We start from the raw sequence: 22,559 nt of genomic DNA, 5'->3' as shown, positions 1-22,559 counted from the left end.
TGATTGACACCTACGTCGCCCAATCATGTTCCAAGGAATCTTCAAACTGTCCAATAGCGTGGCACTGTAGGCCCGAACCCGGCCCAGCAGCCTAGAGCGCCTCCGTGTTATGTGTGCCATGGACTCAGCCCAGTAATATTGACAATAGGGCGAAAAAGGGACTTATATTCCCTAATAAAACATATTTTCTCTATTAAAATAACATATTAGCGCGGTGTGTGGATATTAAGAGATACCCGGCGATGTTCGTATTTCAGCTGGATCATTTTCTATCATCGGCAATTTGAGTGTTTGATGGGATTATTGCTGTGGGTTTGGCAGTTTTTAAGGCCAAAAACAGATTTTGTCTCTTTATTTTTCTTTTTCTGCTGCTTCAAGAGGCCTTGAAGGAGGAAAGACGGTTAAAAACATCCAAATCAGCTCCTCACATCGAAAACATCAAGGTAAATTTAATATTTGAATGTTTTTTGCCTATCCTGCTCAAATTGAGACCCGGTACGTTTTGGTGTTTCATATACTAAAGTAAATATGTCTAATAAACGAACTTAAGGTCTAAGAACACTTTTTATACCGAGTTTGCTAGGGGTTGTGTAGTTAAATGGGAAAAAAAAATGTAATCATACTTTTAATATATCTCACACCTCTTGACTGTAAAGCAACATTTGAATGGGTGTATGAATGAAAATCCTTGAAGAAAGCTTGTTCTTCATCTGTTTTGTTCTGGAATGCAGTAGGTATTTGTCAGCTGCTTGTGTTTCTGTATGTGTAAATATGTTAAGGAACATTGGGAGATCATGAACCTGCATCAACTGCACTCTTATGGACTGTAGGTTTATACTTTTGTCTGTACTTTTTGATGGAACCACAGTGCTAAACTGCTCTTGTGAATCTCCAAACTCTGTGTCTATTCATTACGGACTAACTCACCAAATACAAGTGGTTCTGATCACCAAGTGGTTCACTACTCCTCTCTCTTCTTTGCCAACTTCTTGCTTTGGCTCAGTGGCACCATGCCTCTGTGCCCTGTTTCCATGGTCTGGTTCATTTCAGCTGCCTGGCAGTTTGGCAGTTCCAATATCTCATCACCGACAACTACAACACATGCATCCCACGAGTGGTTTACAGTTGGACTGTTTGTTTTGGGTGACCTTCAGTCAAAACTAATTGGAAAGGTTATCTCTAAATACCTGGTTATAGAGATTAGGGCCAGGGCATCGGTGGCAGTGTGTTTTGGATTACCAGCGGGCATGAGTTCCTAGATTGTGGTTGCTTTGTTCACTTCTTTGTCAGTCAATCCAGTTGCTAAACCCTGGGATGTTTTTATACCTGCAGATCTTTATACAGGGCTGGATTGTAGAACAGCATGGACATTTGGGATTATCTCTCACTATCTCATAAACTATCTCAGCTGCACTGCAGTTGTGATTGCTTGATTTTATCTATCTATCTATCTATCTATCTATCTATCTATCTGTGTAGACAAAGGTTTGGCATTTGTGCTAAATTTAAAATGGGCTGTCAGGGATTTCATTCCTTCATTTTTTGCAGAAGTCTGTAGTCTGTGTCTTGGTTACATACAGATATCTCAATGTGAATGTCAAACCAGGGTGAACTTTATAACAGGAGAGGAAGGAACATTTATCTTTTTCCTGCTCTCATCTTATCATTCTTACAATTTTTTTAAGTCCTGGTCCTATTTCACCCCACATTATATATCTTTGCATAATTAAAACTTTTTTTTACTTCACTAATTAAAATGTTTGCATTATTTTCATGTCAATGAAGTACTTTTTTCCCTTTAGTATTCATTATTATAATATTTTTTATTACAGCAAAAAAAAAAAATATATATATATATATAATTTATCAGATTTTTCATCATGATGATGAGATTTATGGTCTAAATGCAGTTTATGCTTTTTTAAATTTAATAATTAATAATAATTTTACAAAAATATTTTTATGTGTATTGTTATGTTTCTTTCTGTTGATTTTGGGGTAAAATGTGACTTATCTCAGCTTTGGGACATTCTCAAAGAGTCTTAACCACAATGACTGCTTGTGTTTATTGTGTTTTCGTCAATGTTCTCTTGTGAGATTGTTGCTTGCAATCATTGTTCTTGTACATAAGAGAGAAGGTTTATTCCTTTTACAGGTAGTGATACAGCCAGGCCTGTTGTTTCTGAGAACAGGAGAAGTGTCTCAGAAAGGGGATGTCATTGTTTGTGGTGGGCTGCACAGTGCAGCATTATGGGATGTCCTCAATAGATGTTGGCATCATCTCAATCGTTTGATGTCTGCTAATTTAAATCTCTCAGATTGCAATATCAAAGGGCATTGAATAGTCAGATTAAAGACCACACTTGTTTTGGACTGTCCAGTTCAGATCAAATCAGTTGAAATGTACTCTTCTGTGCAAATTCATTTGTGTCTGCTCAGAGATTTTGCTTTCAAAAGACAAAATAACTGAGTTCAGTTCTAGATCTATGACCTAAGTTCCACTAACATAATCAGAGGAAATTTTAGGTGGTCTTTTTCCTCCTCCTCCGCTTCCCTTGCCTTTTGTACTTATTCTACCTGTTAATTCTTTGTGTTTATCTGCTTTAATATCATGCATGTAATTTAAGCTGACACCAGCAGACCTGTAAAAAAACCTGATCCAGACTTTTTCAGTCAACAGAATCCTGCTGTGTTCTACACGCCTTCTTTCATCAAAATAGAGTTGTTGTTTTTTTGCTTATGAAATTGTTTTCATGCTGTTTTATCTTTCATCACAGTGTGCATTCCTGCCTTTATTTACATCTCCTGTCTAGATTTTCATTTTACCACCACATTTCCTTCCTATAGCCATTTGTGGCTTGTTTTATAATTACAGTTGCTTTTGAATCGCAAACTTCTTTGTCCGAAGGCATTAAAACAGATCTGGATTTAGTGCTGCTTAAACTGGACCTGCAGAACACAGACATAATGAAAATACACACACACGTCACTGATCTGAAGACCTCAGTGCAACTAATGGCTGTTTATGGTGCTGCTTGAGAGCAACTTGACATACTCTTTTGTCTTGTTTTTCCACTACGCACTTAAATGTCTGGAATTATTTAATTCATCATAAAACACTCCCGCCAGGTTCCTACAGAATCTAAATACACAGATAAGAAATGTTTCATTTTGTTGTTTTCATGTGTTGTTTTGCAGGAATAACTCGCTATTAATCATCATGCAATTATGTAGCCTGATTAGCGTCAGTGACTGTAGGAGTGTGTGTACCTGTAAATATTTTGGTTCATAATAACTGAGTACCTTGCAAATATAAGACTCGAGATGTTGATGATGATGCAAAATATGTTTGTGTTCTCTATTTGTATTTATCTAAAAACTTGTCTTTACAGAGTGATCATGTTAACGACCAACAAGCAGTTGTTTATAGCCAAAGCAAATTAAATGAAGATAATTATGGTCATTATACAAACATTCGGTAGTGTTTCATAGTCTATCATATACTTTCATTCATTACTCAAAATCTGTGCTCTTAAACATACACACAATCCACTAACTAAATCTGTAACGTTTATGATTGGTAAGTGTTGTCTCAGCATTTCTGTCATTTTAAATGAAGATCAATAGCAAAGTCAACACTTGGAGATGGTTTATGTAGGGTTGTTTCCAAACAAAACAGAACAAATCCATTAAAAATGGGCCATTCTTTAGCATTTTTAGAAGTATTTTGAAATGTTTGTGATCATATGATCCTGGGAAGGTATTCATTTTAAAAGCTGAGGTTAAGATCTTATATTGGAGATAATAACCCTCAGTTGTTCTCATGTGCCCAAGGACTATTGATGGGATGTATTTTTACACATACCACAAAGATGCACGTTATTTTGGGGCAATATTAGATTTTTTTTTTTTTTCTCAAATATGCATTTGTTGCAGTGTTGATGTTTTGTCTTAAACACCTCGCTCTCTTTTTCCAGGGCTATGTCCTCCGCATCCACCACGCCTCCATCAGTGGATAAAGTAGACGGATTTTCCCGGAAGTCTGTCCGGAAAGCCAAGCAGAAACGTTCTCAGAGTTCCTCACAGTTCCGCTCTCAGGGCAAACCAATCGAGCTCACACCTCTTCCCCTGCTCAAAGGTGACCCACTCACGATTACTTAATGCTCTAAAATCACCTGAGCTCTGAGTCCCTGATACAGACTTACAGAGTAGAATATTATTCTGATTCAGACTGCTTTAGTGGTCTATAAAGCTCTACAGTATAGAACAAGAATAAAGATTTGCTGTAAATGTAGCATTTTTCTGAGGTCATGTGTGGTCTATGTTTTTATAAGAAATCTCTTATGCTCACCAATGTTGCATTTATTTGATCATAATTACAAAATGGTCATAATATGAAGCATTATTGCAAATTAAAATAAGTCTAGGTAGTGTATAGGCTGCACATTTTGGCAAATATGCACAGTAGACATGCTGCAAATTGCACAGATAGTAAATATAGTATTGTAGAATGCAGTTAAGTAAGATTGTAAAATTTAAGAGTACATCTTTACTTGTCTGTGCTTGTTTATGATTATGACTTACTTGTACTCTTTACAAAGTACAAATCTGCAATATCTTTTGGTATCTGCTAGTAAACATTATGCAAATACCGTAGATTCAATTGTATTATAAATGTTTTTTTCCGGTATTTACTGAATCACCCTCAGTTGCTGTAGGAGACACAGAAAACAAACAAATGCAGAGACGTATCCAATGTTTTGTCACCCTGAAGCTCGCCTGAGAATTGTGCTGTTGGCGCTGGCAGATCTAAAATTAAATGAGGAGAGATCAGTGCAGAAATCTGTCCGTTTCACTGAGGGCTTACAGTTTTATGTCAGTTGGCTGTGTGTCTGAAGAGCTTGTTTTTGTGGAGCATGTGTGATGGAGTGAAAACGTGGGTGTGTGCAATCACGTGTCTTGCATTCGTCCATTGGTCTGACTTGCTATTTCTTCTTTCTCCTTACAAGGAAAACATACACACACACACACAAACACACACCATGTAACAAGTTTCTAGGGCTGCACAATTAATAGAAAATATTGGAAATAATGGCTACTGTGATTAAATAATTATAAGCTCTATATAGAGTCTGTTTTCTGTGACACAAAACAGTAGTTAAATTTCATTATCAAATTAAAAACGTAAATTACAGTATCAGTAGAAATACTTAATGATTATGAATAATAACTGTGCATCCCTATTAGAACTTTAATATTACTTTTTTCAGTGCTGCAAATAGGTTTTATTTTATTTTATTTTTTTTATAAGACACTAACTTGTTTGACCAAATAACCTTTGAATCCATATCAGTGTGTTGAGTGGTCAAACAGGTTGATTTAGCTAGTATTTCTAGAGTGCGTCTGATTGGCCATTGCCAAGGAAACTGCCCTCCCATAAGGCTTTGTCTGTTTATCTCTCATCATGTATGAATACAAAATACAATTGCCCAGTCATCAAAGAACAGGCTGTTGCCAGATTCACCCGTTTCTTGTCTGACATTCACTGCCTTTCCTAGAAAATGACTGCGTTCTGCTTGTGATGCACTATCAGCTCTATTCATTGATGGACTAAGAAATGGAGCAGGAGGGACTGAAAATGTTTCTAGTCTATATTGATGACCTTTACCCCCTGCAGATCGCTCAGTAAGGATTATGGGAAGGGGGGATCAAAGCATCTCATTCCCTACAGGGGTCATTCCCTCAAATGTCACAGAGATGGTGTGTGAGTGATATGATCACAGCCTAGCATTCGTAGCATGATAGCCAAAATATCAGTTTTTACAGTTGTGTTTTTGGCAGCTGTTGTGTATTGGTAATATAATGTTTAAAGAAATAACCAAAAATTTGCTGAAAGAAATAACCAAAAATTTGCTGAAGATTTATTTACCATCATGTTATCCATGATTTTATTTTCGGAAATTACATCACTTGCTCCCCAATGGATTATTTGCCCTCATATCTTGAATTTTCATTGCGTATAACTGAATTCAAATAGGCTACATCATGCAAAGAGTCATTGTCCTGTGTCATATTTGGTAACTACTGCATGCAATGTAAGATGTTGTACAGGTACAGGGTGCATCAAATATGGTAATATTTTTAATGCATTTAATAATTGTGCCACATTAACATGTTAAATCAGCAGTCCTGTTTTAAAGTTAATGATTTAATGGATTATGATGGATTTGTTTCTTACAAACATACAGCTTTTTACTTCACTAGACAGTTGACTGGTTATAGAGTCATTTTAATCCGTTATTTGAACTCATTTTGACGGCACCCATTCACTGCAGAGCATCCATTGGTGAGTAAGTGATGTAATGCTATACTTTTCTAAATCACTTCAGAAAAAAAACAACAACAACAAAACTAGCAGCTGTTCATCTGCAGACTGTCAAATTCTAAAGTGATTCTCTGAAACCTTTCTGTATTCAGAGTCTCAAGTGTTACAGCGTGACTCAACAGTAAAGATGGCCTGTGTGTGAGCAGTTCAGACCTGACAGAAAAGTTTTCCTTTTAGTGCCACTGTTAATTGTACATCTATTTTATGCCTTGGAAACTTTTTGCTGTGGTGTATTGTTGTGGCTGCTAATTTGTCATCAAGATAACTTTATCTAGCTAGCTAACCTAGAGAAGGTTTTGTTGAATTAGCAAAAATGTTTACAATTGCTTGCTTCATTCTGATGAGTAAATGACACAATGAAAAATACCTTTTAGTGAACAGTGAAAATGTGGGGGGAGGGAGGGAGAGACTGACTACAGAATAACATTTCTAATGTCATGGATATTTACTGGACAGATGTATTGAGCGCCATAAAACCCAGTGGCCAATAGAGGGCACTGTAGAATCACTTTGCTTTTTTTTTCCTAAAGAGACTTTAATGGTGTGTTTAGTGGTGTGTCACCTGAAGGCTGATGTTTAGACCACTCACTTCCTCTTAGCTGTTAACACTGAACCTTTATAGAAAATAATTAATGACTAGTCAGTTCATGACTGTGCACTGTCACTAACACACACAAGCCAAAATAAGCCACATACACAACTGTTCAAATGCTTGGTGTTGGTAAGATTTTATTTGCTCGCCAAGACTTCAATAATTTGATTCAAGATGCTGTTAATATCGTGAATTATCATAACAATTTAAAAATGCTATCTTTTGTATTTTAATATATTGTAAATGTTTTTAAATTAATTTTCAACAACTTTACTCCAGTGTCACGATTCTTTAGAAATCATTCTCTTATGCTGATTTGGAAGTCATGAAATATTTCATATCACTAAACAATTGTTCTGCTTAATATATTTATTATATTAATACCATACCATACCATTCAAAAGATCAGCATGTATTTGAATATTTAGTGAGATTATGAACATCTTTTACTGTCACTTTTGAGCAGTAGTGTACAAACTGTCTGAGAACCTTAAAACAGAAAATGTGTTGTCTAGAGGGGAAGAGAAGCTATAGGTGAGTGGGACCTGGGAACACACGCAGCATCAACCGAGAGATGTGAGCTTTTGTATCTCATCTGCGTGGGACACTCTCTCCTGCTGGATGTCAGACTGCTGATGCTGCACAATGTCATTTTACACAAGGAAAACACTGACCTGTCATCAAGTTGCCTATTGGTTCTGGATAGCTAGTAAAAAACGAGAAATAAGATCTTGAAGATGTTGTAAATATTCATTGGAAGATGTTTGTAAATACAGATGCTTAAAAATTGTAAATATAGAGTCTTGGTCAGTGTGGTGTGTTCCTAGTATTACCAGGCTGCTATTAAGCCATGTGTTCTGGCCACCACAGATACATTTCCGGCTCATCGTAAACTCCTGCCCCTCCTCTCCGGGATCCGTGCTGTGCCTCTGACCTTGCTGGCTTGAGTTTAAATGAGGAAGGCAGAAAATAGCACATTAGACACAGAGCCCGTCCGTGTTTCCGTGGGCTCAGCTCAGCCATCCGACACCTGATCTCATGGGTTCTTCTGTGGAGGTGCAGCTCTGTGCACCATACACCGTACACATAACACACACACGAGGCTTACAAACAGTCATGTTTGATTTACTTTTGCATATACTTTAACTTCCGACTCACTACCGGTTCCCTGGAGTTAACAACACAGGAAGAAATTCAGAGAAAGAGAGAGAGACCTGTCTGAGTGAGTGAAAGGGAAGAGCGGGTGGTCATGGTGTATTTTTGTCATTTTGTCTTTCAGCGTTTTATCTTCTGTGGTGTTTGGTGTTTTGGGGGCTGGTTCTGACTGTATGTGAACACGTGTGAGATCAGCAGGCCAAAAGGTTTTTGTTCAATTAAATGCTGATCTTAAATGATGGTATGAGCGCAGAGCGCTCTCTCATGCCCATTAGTTGGCTCACAAACATGACTTGTCACTTTTGCAGATGCGAGTTCAGTATGTTCAGAATTAGTTCATTGTTGTGTATCATCATGGTTATGTGACCATTTTGAATGTTATTTTGAGGAATTCAACTAGGCGGTTTCTAATGTTACAGGTTACGAGACATGTTTTATGTTCACTTTAGTGCATTAATTGGAAAGAAAACCACTGTTTTATTGCATTTTTATCCTAAAGTTTTTGTTTAAAAATGTTTCCTGAACTGCTATTTAGTTTCATGACAGCTACAGCATCACTGCAACAAAACAACAACACTGTGTTGCTCTCTCAGACTACACTCAAATAAATATTCAGCCCAAAATGCTGCACGTTTCGCAAATAAATTAATTTTGTTGTACGGTTCTTCTTCCAATTGTAAAAATAATTTGGTAAGTCCCAGTTTAGAATTATTGGTGCTTTATCCATCATAATAGATTTTTTTTTTCTTCACACACAGTATTGATCAAGTTTGGATTTATGGGCTGATATTGCATATTTAATTGTGTGCTTATTTTCTCTGTTCATGCATTGATTTTACCTAATTTCCTTTGCTCGTAAAATCGTATTAAAGGTAATTTAAAGAGACACAGTGAAATTCAATGCATAGAAGACCTCAAAATTAATATACTTTTTTTTCTGTACTGTAAATTATATTGTTGATGCATTGCATACATTCACTTGTAAAATTGTATAACTATTGAGTTTTAGTTTTTTTTTGTTTTGATAAAAATATTTATATAAAATCTGCCACTTCTCAGTGCAGTTCTCAGCCATAATGTGAGAAGAATTTTACTATCTGTACAAACAAGTCAACTTTATTGTAACTCCGCATCATGAGAGTTCATGCCCAAGTGAAAAAATCCTTCTCTTTAGATTCAGGGAACTGTCTTTGCTTGTGTGTGTGTGTGTGTGTGTGTGTGTTTTGCATTAAATGCATACAGTACATTTCCTTCTCAGTCTCTGGCTCTGTGAAAGTCACCTGCTAGTTCCACCTGTCGGAACAACTCACGCACACACTCTTGCACATGCACTATGTCTGTGTAAGTAACTGGACACAACTTTGTAACCAGTACTCTCTCTCTCTGTGCATTTAAAACTACACACAAACAGCCTCTTTAAAGTAATCCAAGACCACCGTTCCATTGAAGTGGGGTTTTCCCCACCCATGTTTGTGAAGCAGCACAAGGCACAAGCCATCACCATATATGAATATGCCACTGCACCTTGGAGATCTGTTTCTCTTTAATGACTCCGAAGACTTCGCTACAGACCTTCTGTTTAATTTATTACTCTTCAGGCCTCTTATTTAAGCGTCTCTTAATACCTCAAAGCCTTGTGAACTTTTAAACTAACAAGAACAAGAAATCAGTCTGGAAACAAATGGAAAATAACTGCACATGATTGAATCACCTGATCCCAAAATGAGTGTGAGTGTGTCTAACTTGAGCAATTGTACGGATGTCTTTTGTCTAGATGTTCATCTGCATGTCCTCTACTGTAGCAGTGCTGCTTTGCTCTGCCTTGACTGCCCTGTGTTTTTTATCCTGACCTTTTGGATGTTCAGGTTTAGATGCAACTGGATAGTTTTATAGGATAAGTTGGATTCCTTGGATGTTGTGATTCTGTATCTTTTCGTGAGGGTTGTGACCTATGATACTGAATCACAACCCTTTTACGTCATTTGCAGAAGTCATTTGTTTTATTTAAAAGACTTTGATATCAAAATTGCAGAACTGCATTGTGAACTGAGACTGCTTCTTGCAGCTTGTACAGTTGGGTTGTGATGGTGAGGAAATTTGTACAGCGGTTAATCGGAGTGTGACAACAACGAGAATGCCAGCATCACCGTGGGGGCGGGGCATTCCCTCTTTTCCTTGCTTTCCTTCACTTTTAAATGGCTTGTAAAAGCGGTGTGCGCATTTTACTTTCACTTTCAAATAGTGGCAATTCGGTGCCCTTCACTCACTTTTAAAGGTCCCATTTTTCGTGTTTTTTGAAGCTTTGATTGTGTTTACAGTGTGCAATAACGTTTTCATGTTTCGCGTGTAAAAAAACAGGATTTTTCACACAATTAACTTATCTGTATACCGCTGTTTTCACTGTCATAAAAAGGGGCTGATGACTTCCTTGTTCTATGAAGTCCCTCCTTCAGAAATACGTAATGAGTTCTGATTGTGCCAGCGGTTTCTGTGTTGTGATTCGACAGCAGCTTAGCGCACGTTACTCGGACAGGTCACGCCTCTTACCATAACGTGGAGATGCATGTGCTCAGTGTTATTGTAAACATGTCTTTAATTTTACCCTATAAATTTGAGCCGGAATTAGACCCAGAGAACATAGAAGAAGAGGATCGAGTAGAACCTGTGCAAGCACGACTTTTGCAGGATGTTTCACAATGGTAAGCTGTTTATTTCGTACAATGATTCATGTGGCTGCAGCTAAACCAGCATGTGGTTAAACAGTAAACAGTAGATATAAACAATTAATTTAAACTGATCATTACAAACACCAACAATCGATAATGTCCGGTTGAATGGGCTAGGTGCACAAGATGGCGCCGGTGAGCTTCAGCGACGCGAGTGTGTGCGTACTTATTTCCGGTCTTGCGACCCTCGCATTGACTGTAATGGAAACTTGCACACGGATCTTGGCTAGATGTATATAATTAATGATTTTCAAATTTAACAGCCGATAGTGGTGTATCAAAAACATGGGGAAACATCCTCCCTATATGTTGCGTACCTCTGTGTGGAAATTCATCAAGATACAACGCGGAGATTGCTTTATTCTTCTGTTGATTATGTGGATCAGCGTCAGGTCAGGTCGACAGGGATTTCTTCTTTCAAACACAAACCTCTCAAATATGCAATACTTTTCATTTTGAAGAGCAGGTTTTGTTCTGTTATGTAAGATAAATGTTTCAGACCTTCAAACGAGACGTACAGAGATTTCTGATAAAGCATGTTTTATTAACTTTATTTGATAACATAATTTATAACTAACTGTACAATTAGACGTAATATAATTATGGTATGTTTGCATTAAATAAAAGATCGTTGTTTGCATTCATGTGTGTTTTTATTTGTTTTGTGAAAGATCTGTAGCATAAATCATTATCTGTCTATGTATATTGTTATTGTTTTGCATTAATTATCAGATTAAACATATTAAAATTAGTCACGTATTTTTTACTGTGTAAAATAAAATATGTTGTGAAAATAACGATGAAACAGACTGATGTATGTGTACAATTGAGAAATAGATATTTCTGAGGATAAATCGCAGACCACGTCTCACGAGGTAAATATTTAATATAAAAATAATAATAATAACATTTTCGAGAAATAAGTCATTTGTACATTTACATATTTGGTAAGATAAAATACATTATATAGCTGTGTATACACGCCATGAGTTCAACTTTCATTTCGTGAACAGTAGTGAACATTAGTGTATTTAATTCATTCACCAGACCCAAACATACACAAGTTTCAAATCCACTGGCTCAGTTAACATTTATATTATAGTGATAATAGCAGTGTATATCTTATTTGCATATGAAGTGATATTATAAATCCTTTAAACATATAGAAGGTAATATTTGGACTTCTCCAGTTCTCTGCACTGACTTTAAGCACAACCGGAAATATCTACGCACACACTCGCAAGACCAGAAATCCAAGATGGCGGAGATATGCAACTAGCCCATTACTACACTCTTCTTAAAATTCAGATTAGATTAGTTTCAATTACCATCTAGTTAACAAAGCTAACCAGCGTAGCCCTTTGTGTAATAAGTTACAGAAACTGTTAAACGCACCAACTTAACTGCTCCATCTTTCAAGAATAACCTTTGTGCGAATACGGCATTAAACTGATTGAGACTGAGGAAGCTGTCCTCAGCAAAATGTGCTGCACATAGTTTTACATGTGGATTATAATTTTCGGGAACCGAGTTAAACACAAATTGTAACCATTGATCTATAAGTACAGTGTCCCTGGGAAGCCCAAACAAAGGTGATTGGACTCTGGGATGAAAATAACTGCGTTTTGACTACATGGTGACAAACACACTGTACAAACGCAACCATTCCTCTTCTCCGTGGGAGCGCAACAAGACCACGCCCCCTTTTTTGTGTATTCCTATGGGTGGAGGTTAGTCAAAAAACTGTTCTAGTGACATCATTAAAAAAGGAAGTAGAGGGATGTAGTCCAAACTGGCCATTCGATGTAGGCGACTTCTGTTAAATAAAATATCTCTCTTTACATTTAACTTTTAACTTTATAATTTTACAGATATTATTTATACTCTAACAACAACATTACACACTAACTAAAGTTTGAAACATGGGATCATGAAGAACAGGACCTTTAAATAGCTTAAAAGCACTGTGTGCATTTTCAGATTAGTGGTAATTCGGCGTCTATTGCTTGAATGCAATATCAAACTAGGGCTGTGCAAAAAATTGAAGCTACACAAAATCGCTTTCAAAAGTGACAAAGAATCGCCTCTGATTTTGAAATCGATTTTGTGTGGATTTTCTGTGATCTACGGCTCTGTAGTAAAGGCTAAACAGTGTTACCAATTCTGCGGTTGTTTTTCATGTCCGCGGGTCGAAGCGACACCAATCCCAATAATGTGATGTTTAGCCCCTAAAATGCTAATTTTACCAAGGGAACCCCGCCACAAAAATTTTTATTTTATTGTCCAGAACAAAACGCGATTGGGCTAGTTTTGAGAAGTAATTGGGCAGGTTTTGTTTTGAAAACCTGCCAATCCTGATCTGAACGCACGTGCTGGAGATATACTACTAATCACAGGAGTGCCTTAACTGACAATATGCGCATGAAAATCGCCTTCGATTTTTTTTTTTTTGCACAGCCCTACATCAAACTAAATTTTGCCTATATATTAAACATAGAATTCTTATTAACAAAATGAATAAAAATACACCATGCTATAGGGCAGGCTTTGCCTAATATAAAATAACAAGTAAATTACATAAAGTTTAAATGGGCATACAAAACTGGAAATAAGTAAACATCTATAATATACAACCAAATAAATAAGAAACATAGAAAGTTTTTTAGCAAAATGAATAAGAAAGCTTGGAGGTATGCACCTTGATGTCAAATAAAATAAATTACACAGTAATTGTAGTGCCTGTTCTTTAACTGAACTAAATTATATATATTATTATATATAAAAAAATCTAAATGACGGTGGGGTTTGGTGACATAACTGGGGTTGCGGCATCACCGTTAGCACAGTCTATTGCGGCAAGCCTATATGAGAACCGTTCATCCAATCACACATGGTGGGGGTGTTGCTGCAGACCCAAAGGAGTGCAGTGTCGCATTTTGGCGCAATAAACTACAGAACAGCGCGAGCTGGAAGCGATGCGCTTCATGCGGGCAGGACTTATATGCTCCCTGAACGGACACTGCACTAGTGATACAATACATTTTATTATGACTGCCGTATTCGCAAGTATTTTCCAAGCAAATTAAGTGCACGTTTTTTTTATCATGGGTAAAATTACTGATTAACATGGCGGATAAAAGCAGCTTGTTTTTTTACACCAACAATATACAAACCAACTGAACTGTGAAGAGTTGTTAAAACTAAGCTTTAAAAAAAAAAAAAAAGTTCTTTGTCAATCCCCAGTTCTCTGTTTAATAGGAGATACATCAACTCAGGGAAGGAAATTACTACTCAAACTGTTTCATTGGGTGTTTTTGTTGTCATTGACATTGTTGACATTGACATTGATGGTGATTGTTTAAAGGCTATCTGTTAGGTGAACCAAATTAGTGGGTATACAGCATAGATTTGCTTCTAAATCCGCGTTCTGCCATTTATGCAGTTAAGTCAGCAAATAAGTTCTGAATTTGAACTCTGAGAAGTTTAGTTTTCTTCCCTTTCCTGTGCTGCCCACTGATTAGTTTACATATCAAAGTCCTTTGGAGTCCTTTGGAAAACTGCCCCTCATGTCTGATGACTGATCTAGTGTGATCTTTACATCCTCAAATCTTTCCTGTTAATCGAGAGAGATATGGGATCTTTTGTCTTGTTTGGCATGTTTACTGACTTGAAACTCAACTAAAATGAATACCATTATGAGTTTTTCTCTCAGGCTGTGTCGGAGTCAGATGGTGTCTGTATATATGGAAGTACACCCTGAACCTTCTACTTAAGTGCTTTTGTGAGCACACCCATCACAAAGTGAAGTTTCAGTAGGACATTTTGAGCTTTTTCTCATATGTGTTTGTTTGTTTGTGCACAGACGTCTCTGCTCAGGAGCAGCCGGATTTGTTCCTGAAGAAACTTCAGCAGTGTTGTGCTTTGTTTGATTTCATGGACACTCTGTCAGACCTGAAGATGAAAGAATACAAGCGCTCAACCCTCAACGAGCTTGTCGATTATGTCACTGTCAGCCGAGGATACCTCACAGAACAGGCCTACCCAGAGGTCGTCAAAATGGTGAGTGAAAACACTCTTTATTGTCTTTTAATGTCACTTTCGATTATTTTCATGCATTCTTCATAAATGAAAATATTAATGTCTTTCAAAAAAACAAACAAAAAACAAAATGTTTATATAATAATGGAAATCTGAAATGTTATAGCACAGTTATGCAGCAGAATTAATTAATAATTTATATTTATTCAATTTATATTCAGATGATTTTCTAGTGTCTGAAAATGGTTTTAAAACTCAGAATTATTCATGTTCAAAAGCAGTAAATTATGATTATTTTAAATTATGGTTGGTTGATATGGTAGTATTTAATGATAAAGATGGCCAAAATGATAAATTGCTGATATACCCAATACAATTTAATAATTCCTAAAGAGACATACCAATACACAAAAGTGCTCAAATTAAATGAACATGCATTTTATGCAAAAATTATTCCAAAAAATAATTTTCACCTAAAAAAGCTTTCAAATGCACATGCTCCAGTCAGGTTGAGTGATGAATTACAAACCTGTGCACCCTAATACCCTGAAGTTGCATAAAGTCAATCTGATTAGAGCTTGAAATTTCAAGAAAGCTTGTCTTCACACAGTCTGGTCTGTAATATTTGATTCATCTATTTTTATGGTTATATTACTTTTTTTTTCAGGTATCCTATAATATATTCCGAACTCTTCCGCCCAGTGACAGTAATGAGTTTGATCCGGAGGAGGATGAACCCACCCTAGAGGCCTCATGGCCACATTTACAGGTGTGTGTGTGTGTGTACAGTAGACGTTCTTGAGAATATTTTTGTGCACTCTGGTCCCTCTCTCCTTTTGTAGGGCTCCTGTCTGTTTTATTTGTTTCAGCATGTTTGTCTTTGTGTGTATTTTTGAGGGTTTGTACACACACTCTGACCCTTTCTGTGTGTGTGTGTGTACTCACTGTATGCTTCCAGGACTCCTTTAGAAATGAGATGCATATCTCAAGGATAGTCTTCCTGGTAAAACTTCTTTTGTTTCTTTATTAATCCCAGCTTTCATCTACATCATCAGAGAGTCCAATAATGAAAGCCACATTCCCAGAAATGTGATCCATGTCTCTTTTTTTCCCGACCTGTTATAATGGCAGTGACCTCTGGTGGCAGTAGCAGTGTGTCCTGTGACTGTGACCTCAACTGAACCACAACCTTTTACCTTTTACCTGTCTTTGCATGCATGCAGAGTTCAAAGAACTCCTCCAAGTATTAACTCTCTCATTCTTTTCTCTTCTCAGCTCGTGTATGAGTTCTTCATTCGTTTTTTGGAGAGCCAGGAGTTTCAACCCAGCATTGCCAAAAAGTACATAGACCAGAAATTTGTCTTACAGGTGAGGATGCTCTTTTTAAAAATCTTCTCAATCTATTAGTTTGTCACTAATGTTTGTTTGCTCATCTTTTCTTTTGTGTGTGTGCGGTGTCCATCTGTTGGCCTGTCAGCTGCTGGAGTTGTTTGACAGCGAGGACCCGCGGGAGAGAGATTACCTGAAGACAGTCTTACACAGAATCTACGGAAAATTCCTTGGACTAAGAGCTTTTATACGAAAACAGATTAATAATATTTTTCTACGGTGAGTGATATGACAGTTTACATTATATTTGCAAATGTAAGAATAAAGCACAAGCGTTCATCTCTCGGTCTCTCTTGTTCTTAGTTTTGTTTATGAAACTGAGCACTTCAGTGGAGTGGCAGAATTGTTGGAGATTTTGGGAAGGTGAGTTGTATTCATTTAAAGTCACAATGTTATTTTCTTAACTGCTAGGCTTACATAGATGCATCTTGATGCTTAGCTTAAATAATTTGATAGGGAGCATCCCCTCCAGGGACCCATGATTTGTTAGTATGTGTATTTAGAGCCAGAGAATAATGGATTTTCATAATAATAAAAAAAACTGCATTAGGCGCGATTAAAATAATTGTCGGCATTAATCAATTAATATGTTAATGCTATGATAATGCATTAACTTGCCCAGCCCTTATATATATATATATATAATATAATATTAGTGCGGTCAAATGATTCACATCCAAAATGAAACAAAAAGTTTTCGTTTACGCAATATATACGTGTATGGTGTGTATATTTATTATGTATATATAAATGCACACACAGTTTATATTTTGGAAATATTTACATGTATTTACATGTGTATTTATTTATAATCATATAACTTATATTGCATGTAAATACATTTAATATATAAACCTAACATTTTTCGAAAATATATACTTCTGTGTGTGAGTGTATATATATATATATATATATATATATATATATATATATATATATATATATATATATATATATATATATATATATATATATATATTCATAATAAATATACAGTTCATACGCATGTATTATGTAAACAAAAACATTATAAAAAATAAAATCCCCCAAACAAGTTAATTCCACCTCACAGCTGATTTTATTGTTTACAAGGTAAAAAAAACATGGATAGAGCTTAACAGGAAAAACAGCAACTATATCTATCAGAATGTTCCACTAATTATGGTTTAGTGTTTTAATTTTTAATTTTTCCTTAGAGTTGTATCGACCATTAGCATTGTCATTGACATGACCAATGAAATCTTTAGAAATGTCTTCAGTGCAGGGTTTGTGCTTGAGAAAAAGTCACGCCATTCATACACCCTAAGTTTGCTATTTACATTATTTCAGTCACTTAACATAATTACATAATTGCAATTTACAGCTGGAATTTTCTTTTACATAAGATCTGAGTTATTCTTGATCATCTAACCATTCTTAAAGAGAAGTTTCTTCTGAAAATATAGTTTTGTATTCACCATGGTTTTGTGGTACAAGCATTAGTTTCCATACAGAAAAAGCATATAGTCTACTCTACAGGAGCTTTAAAGTGCCGTAAAACAGTATCAATGTTAATAAAATAATACAGATCTTGGCCAGATGAAAGCATTTTGTGAGCTGCAGACTGCAAATAAATTCACTGAAGATCAGTCCGCTGCAGCATTTGTCGTGCTTGCTTATAAAAACCTCAGAACTGGAGATTGCTCCGCAGCTTCCATGAAGCTTGATTATATTACCATGAAGCCCCTGATGAGTTTTGCATTGTTCTGACTGTTGCAATAAATTCAAGGTTTGGCAATCTCAGAATGCTGTTTGTGAAAGTTGTGTTTGTCCTCTGTCAGCATCATCAATGGCTTCGCTCTGCCACTGAAGGCTGAGCACAAACAGTTTCTGGTGAAAGTTTTGATTCCTCTTCACACCGTCAAGAGCCTCTCACTTTTCCATGCACAGGTACTTCCCGTTTGTGTGAAAACATTCAGATGATTCCTGTGTGTTCACTTCCTGGAGTGTTAATCCTGTCAGTGACATTACTGTTGTTTTTGCAGCTGGCATATTGTATTGTACAGTTCTTAGAGAAAGACCCTGCATTAACAGAACCAGTAAGTGCAGTTTTTCCACTATAATCATTACTTTCTTTTTTGTCCATTTACTTCATCAATCCTGTTTTTTTTTCTCCCTCTAACAGGTTATCAGAGGTCTGCTGAAATTCTGGCCTAAAACCTGCAGTCAGAAAGAGGTGAGATGAATGCGGTCTCCTGAATAGAGCTAATTCACAGCATGAGGTTGAGCAGTCATGATTTCAGGGCAGTGTTGATGACGCTTTAGGATGCATTCACTGATGTTCTGTAAACGCTTCTCTGATTGTCTGCATTGATGTGTGTGTAGGTCATGTACCTAGGAGAGTTGGAGGAGATTCTGGATGTGATTGAGCCTACGCAGTTTGTGAAGATACAGGAGCCTCTCTTCAAACAGATCTCCAAATGTGTCTCCAGCCCTCATTTTCAGGTCTGCACAAATCAACTCTAGTCCAAGACTTAATTAAACCGGTCCAATTGTAGTTATGCAGCCAGAATAAACAATTTTTCAGTTTTTCTGAGTTGTGCAGCCCGCTATTTGAGAACAAGCCAATTCTCACCACAGTTTTGCTTTTAAAAGGAAACAACTTTTGAAACGCATGCAGCAATTGACAATACAAATAGATGATGCATCATATTATGAGCTTAGAAAGTGTTCAGATTGTGTGTATGTGTTCCAGGTGGCTGAGAGAGCTCTGTACTACTGGAATAACGAGTACATCATGAGTCTGATTGAGGAGAACTCTAATGTGATTCTTCCTATAATGTTCACAAGTCTGTACCGTATCTCCAAAGAACACTGGAACCCGTGAGTCAAGCCTACAATCTTCTGATGTATTTAACAACATCACTGGCATCTTTTGTCCCAGTCACATCTATTGGTTTATCTTCAATTTACTATCTATCTCAGGACGCTATCTGCGAAGACGCATACAAATTTGATCAAATGTAATCTATGAATTTAAAAATATTAAATACACACTTTTGCACAGATTGCTTTTGCGAGTATCAGATTTGTTTATTTTAACGGGTTAGTTAATTTTATGTTAGTTTAATAGGTTTTATGTGTAAAAATGACTGTTCAGTCCAATTTATACACTATTGGTCAAATGTTTGGGGTCCGTATTTTTATATATTTTTACATGCATACATACGTACATCCATGAAACAAGTACACAGAGAGTTAGCTCATTAAAGGGTTACTCCACCCCAAAAATAAAATTTTGTCATTAATTACTCACCCTAATATCATTCCAAACCCATAAGACCTCCGTTCATCTTCGGAACACAAATTAAGATATTTTTGGTGCATTCTGACTGCTCTTACCCTCCCTCCCATAGATAGCAATGCAACTAATACAGTCAATGTCCAGAAATATAGAAAGATCAGTAAAACGGTCCATGTGACATCAGGTACAACTATAATTTTGTAGAACTGCAAGAATAGTTTTTATACACAAAGAATAGAAAAATAATGACTTTGTTCAACAATTTGTCTCCTGCATCACCGTAGAGCCATTTTGGAGAGTATCCACTGAACGCATATTTACGATATTGATTTTTACTGTATTTGTGATCACATAAATGCAGCCTTGGTGAGCATCTGCATTAAAAAAAAACATTACTGACCTCAAAACATTTGAACAGTAGTGTACTTTCACAACCTCCATGTTAAGATTTAGTATATTTGTATGTGATGTACTCAACACAGCATTGTCCTCACTGTCCAGCATTAACCGGGCTAATCATTTCCCGTCCAATCATGCTTATTGCTAATTTGTTCTCTTTTTCTGCTTTCAGGGCCATTGTAGCTTTAGTCTATAATGTTCTGAAGGCCTTCATGGAAATGAACAGCCCTTTGTTTGATGAACTCACGTCTACTTACAAGTCAGATCGTCAGAGGTGAGCTGTTTTTAATCTTCTTTTATGCCGCTTAAGCATGCGGTGTTAAATATACCTCATATTTATTAGCTTTTTTCTTCATTCTGTCATTCCTCAGAGAGAAGAAAAAAGAGAAGGAGAGAGAGGAGCTGTGGAAGAGGTTGGAGGATCTGGAGTTAAAGAAAAGCCTCCAGAGCGACGGAATTATTCCCACTTAACGACGCGCCTCTCCCGGACCGCTTTTTCCCAACGCCTCCAACACGCGCTCGGAACGTTGGCCACATTTTTTCCTTTCTGTATTTGTGCGACTTACTTTACGGTAGATTCACCTCGTCAGTCTCATAATTTCAAAAGCACTGTAAATAACTTTATTTTATCTTCTTTTTTTCCCCCTTAAAAATATAATGCCCAAAAACAACATGACTAGAAAAGGAAATTAAACAATTAAAATAAGGAAAAAAACAAGAGAAACCCGCACTGGAGGTGTAAGGACTTTGAACAGACAGTAGGACTGAAATAAATGACTGCTGTTAAGAAAATCAAACAAACAACCAGAGAATCTCATCCCACTGATCTGACATACCTCGGCCATCCTTACTGAACAACACCAGCCCAATTCTCTCTCTTTATCCTCACCTGCCCCCTTCTCTATGTACCTTTCTCTTCCCCGCTATTTCTTTTCTTCCTCATGTTTCTGAATTGGCTCAACATTCGCCACCTGTGTGTCCTTAATATCTGAAAGCAGAGTAGTCTGCCCTTGACCTCTGATTATTTGTTAACATCTGGATAAATGCAGTGGGTCTGGACACCTTAAGGAGACGCAAAAGGACACTAAGCAGTAACCAGCAAAGAAGAGGAAGTCATAAATACTCACCAGCTCTTGTTTTTCCACCCTTTTCGTTCTTTTTTTTGTCCAAATGTGCCGCCCGATACACTCATTTGGACTCTTTAGCACCAGTCCGGTACTGGTACCAGTAAATGGGACACACAAACACACACACACACATCAGAGCGGGTGTCCAGAATTCCAGCAGCAAAACCGGAGATGCTTGTCATGAGAAATCGAACTGCACGTGCACACACACATTCTGCATTCGAGTGTGTGAGGAGTTTGTTACAGTGTTAAGTACCTGTATACTGTATCTGAATGCAGTACTTAGATACTCTGTATCTAGTAGAACCTTTAGCGTATTTTTCTTTAGGAGAATCCAGTATATGATGAGGAAAGATTGAACACCACCTCTTGGAATTTTTTTTTCTCTTCCTTTCTTGGGTTTCACTTATAATTTGTTTTGGGTTTATTTTATTTTTTTGTCTGGAATTGGTTTTGTTTTTTGTTTTTTTGACCAAGTGGAATTTGTTCTTCCTTTTTTTTTTTTTTTACTTAGTTGCTGATTTGGGGGGAGTGAGAGGGGGACTGTGGAGGACTGATGCTGTGGAGCTTTGTCAGAATTAAACCTGTGCTTTAGAAAGCCCCAGAAATCAAACGATTATAAAAGCTGAAAGGGTTGGATAAATGCAAATGTTTAATTATTTTAAAAAATAAAGAGATATTAAATTAAACCTGTTTTGTGATAAAGATGAAATGCACATTTGCCTTATTTGTGGCGTGTGTGAGCGGATGAAAGGGTAAAGGAGAGATGCATCTGTATAACTTGAAAGTGAATAACTTGGGCATTATTGCAGCTGAAAATCATGAAATGGTTCTGATTTGTTTTCTAAAGTACTAAAACTGAATGATTTTCATGGCCTTTGGTTCTGTTAACTGATTTATTCCTTTAAGTTTCAATGAATTGGATTCACAAAACCAGTCTGAACAATTGGTTCCCAAACTGAACTGAATCAGAATGGCATAATGAATGGCTTTTATAAACCAGTTCTTGTAATTGTTCAAAAAAAAAAATCAAGGTTCATTGGTGAACTTTTGTGTTATCTATTTGAACCGATAAGAATGATTAGTTCGTTACTTAACCAACAAGTCTGTCCAACTCAAACTGCAACCTTGACAATGAGTCGTACTTCTCAAACAAACTGTTGTGAATGACTCCTGATCTGGTCTAATGAATGAATCGAAAAGACTCATGTATTATTAGTGAACTCCTATTTGAATCAGTCTGAATAGTTCTTTACACACTCAACAAGTCAAGTAGTTGGTTAATTTGCTGTAAGAAAGAATTTTTTTTTTTTGACACCTGGAGACTATGAATACCCTTTTTGTTGCAAAATCTTTGTAACAGTTCTTCAAAAAGTTTTTCTTCAGGGTGGAATGACTAGAGGTTGAATAAATAAGAGTGTGTTCATTTTCTGCTGACCTGTTGCTTTGTGTGATTGATTAATTG

At 36.6% G+C, this 22,559-nt stretch overlaps 1 protein-coding gene across 3 annotated transcripts; it reads left to right on the top strand.

Annotated features, from left to right (window-relative positions):
- Positions 1-83: 83 nt before the first annotated feature.
- Positions 84-22,531, top strand: LOC113056814 (serine/threonine-protein phosphatase 2A 56 kDa regulatory subunit epsilon isoform-like). Of its 3 annotated transcripts, XM_026223706.1 has the most exons (14): positions 84-443; positions 3,978-4,138; positions 14,721-14,917; positions 15,564-15,665; positions 16,172-16,264; positions 16,374-16,504; positions 16,589-16,648; positions 18,106-18,214; positions 18,310-18,363; positions 18,450-18,500; positions 18,650-18,769; positions 19,020-19,147; positions 20,140-20,241; positions 20,339-22,531. In XM_026223706.1, exons 2-14 carry the CDS (start codon positions 3,982-3,984, stop codon positions 20,436-20,438), a joined length of 1,404 nt encoding a protein of 467 aa, XP_026079491.1. In that variant the 5' UTR covers positions 84-443; positions 3,978-3,981; the 3' UTR covers positions 20,439-22,531. The 3 variants fall into 3 exon arrangements, with proteins under 3 accessions (XP_026079491.1, XP_026079492.1, XP_026079493.1); XM_026223707.1 differs by lacking the exons at positions 84-443; positions 3,978-4,138 and adding an exon at positions 8,023-8,199; XM_026223708.1 differs by lacking the exons at positions 84-443; positions 3,978-4,138 and adding an exon at positions 9,652-9,860.
- Positions 22,532-22,559: the final 28 nt, after the last annotated feature.

This window comes from Carassius auratus, chromosome 38, assembly GCF_003368295.1.
Source record: "Carassius auratus strain Wakin chromosome 38, ASM336829v1, whole genome shotgun sequence".
NCBI lineage: Eukaryota > Metazoa > Chordata > Actinopteri > Cypriniformes > Cyprinidae > Carassius > Carassius auratus.
This window is presented reverse-complemented; position numbering and strand designations above follow the sequence as displayed.

Bases quoted from the DNA above. Each gene is read 5' to 3' on its own strand.
- LOC113056814 (XM_026223706.1), top strand. From the start codon at position 3,982: ATGTCCTCCGCATCCACCACGCCTCCATCAGTGGATAAAGTAGACGGA. The intron at 16,265-16,373 runs GTGAGGATGCTC...TTGGCCTGTCAG, and splicing joins ACCAGAAATTTGTCTTACAG to CTGCTGGAGTTGTTTGACAG. The intron at 18,770-19,019 runs GTCTGCACAAAT...TATGTGTTCCAG, and splicing joins TCTCCAGCCCTCATTTTCAG to GTGGCTGAGAGAGCTCTGTA.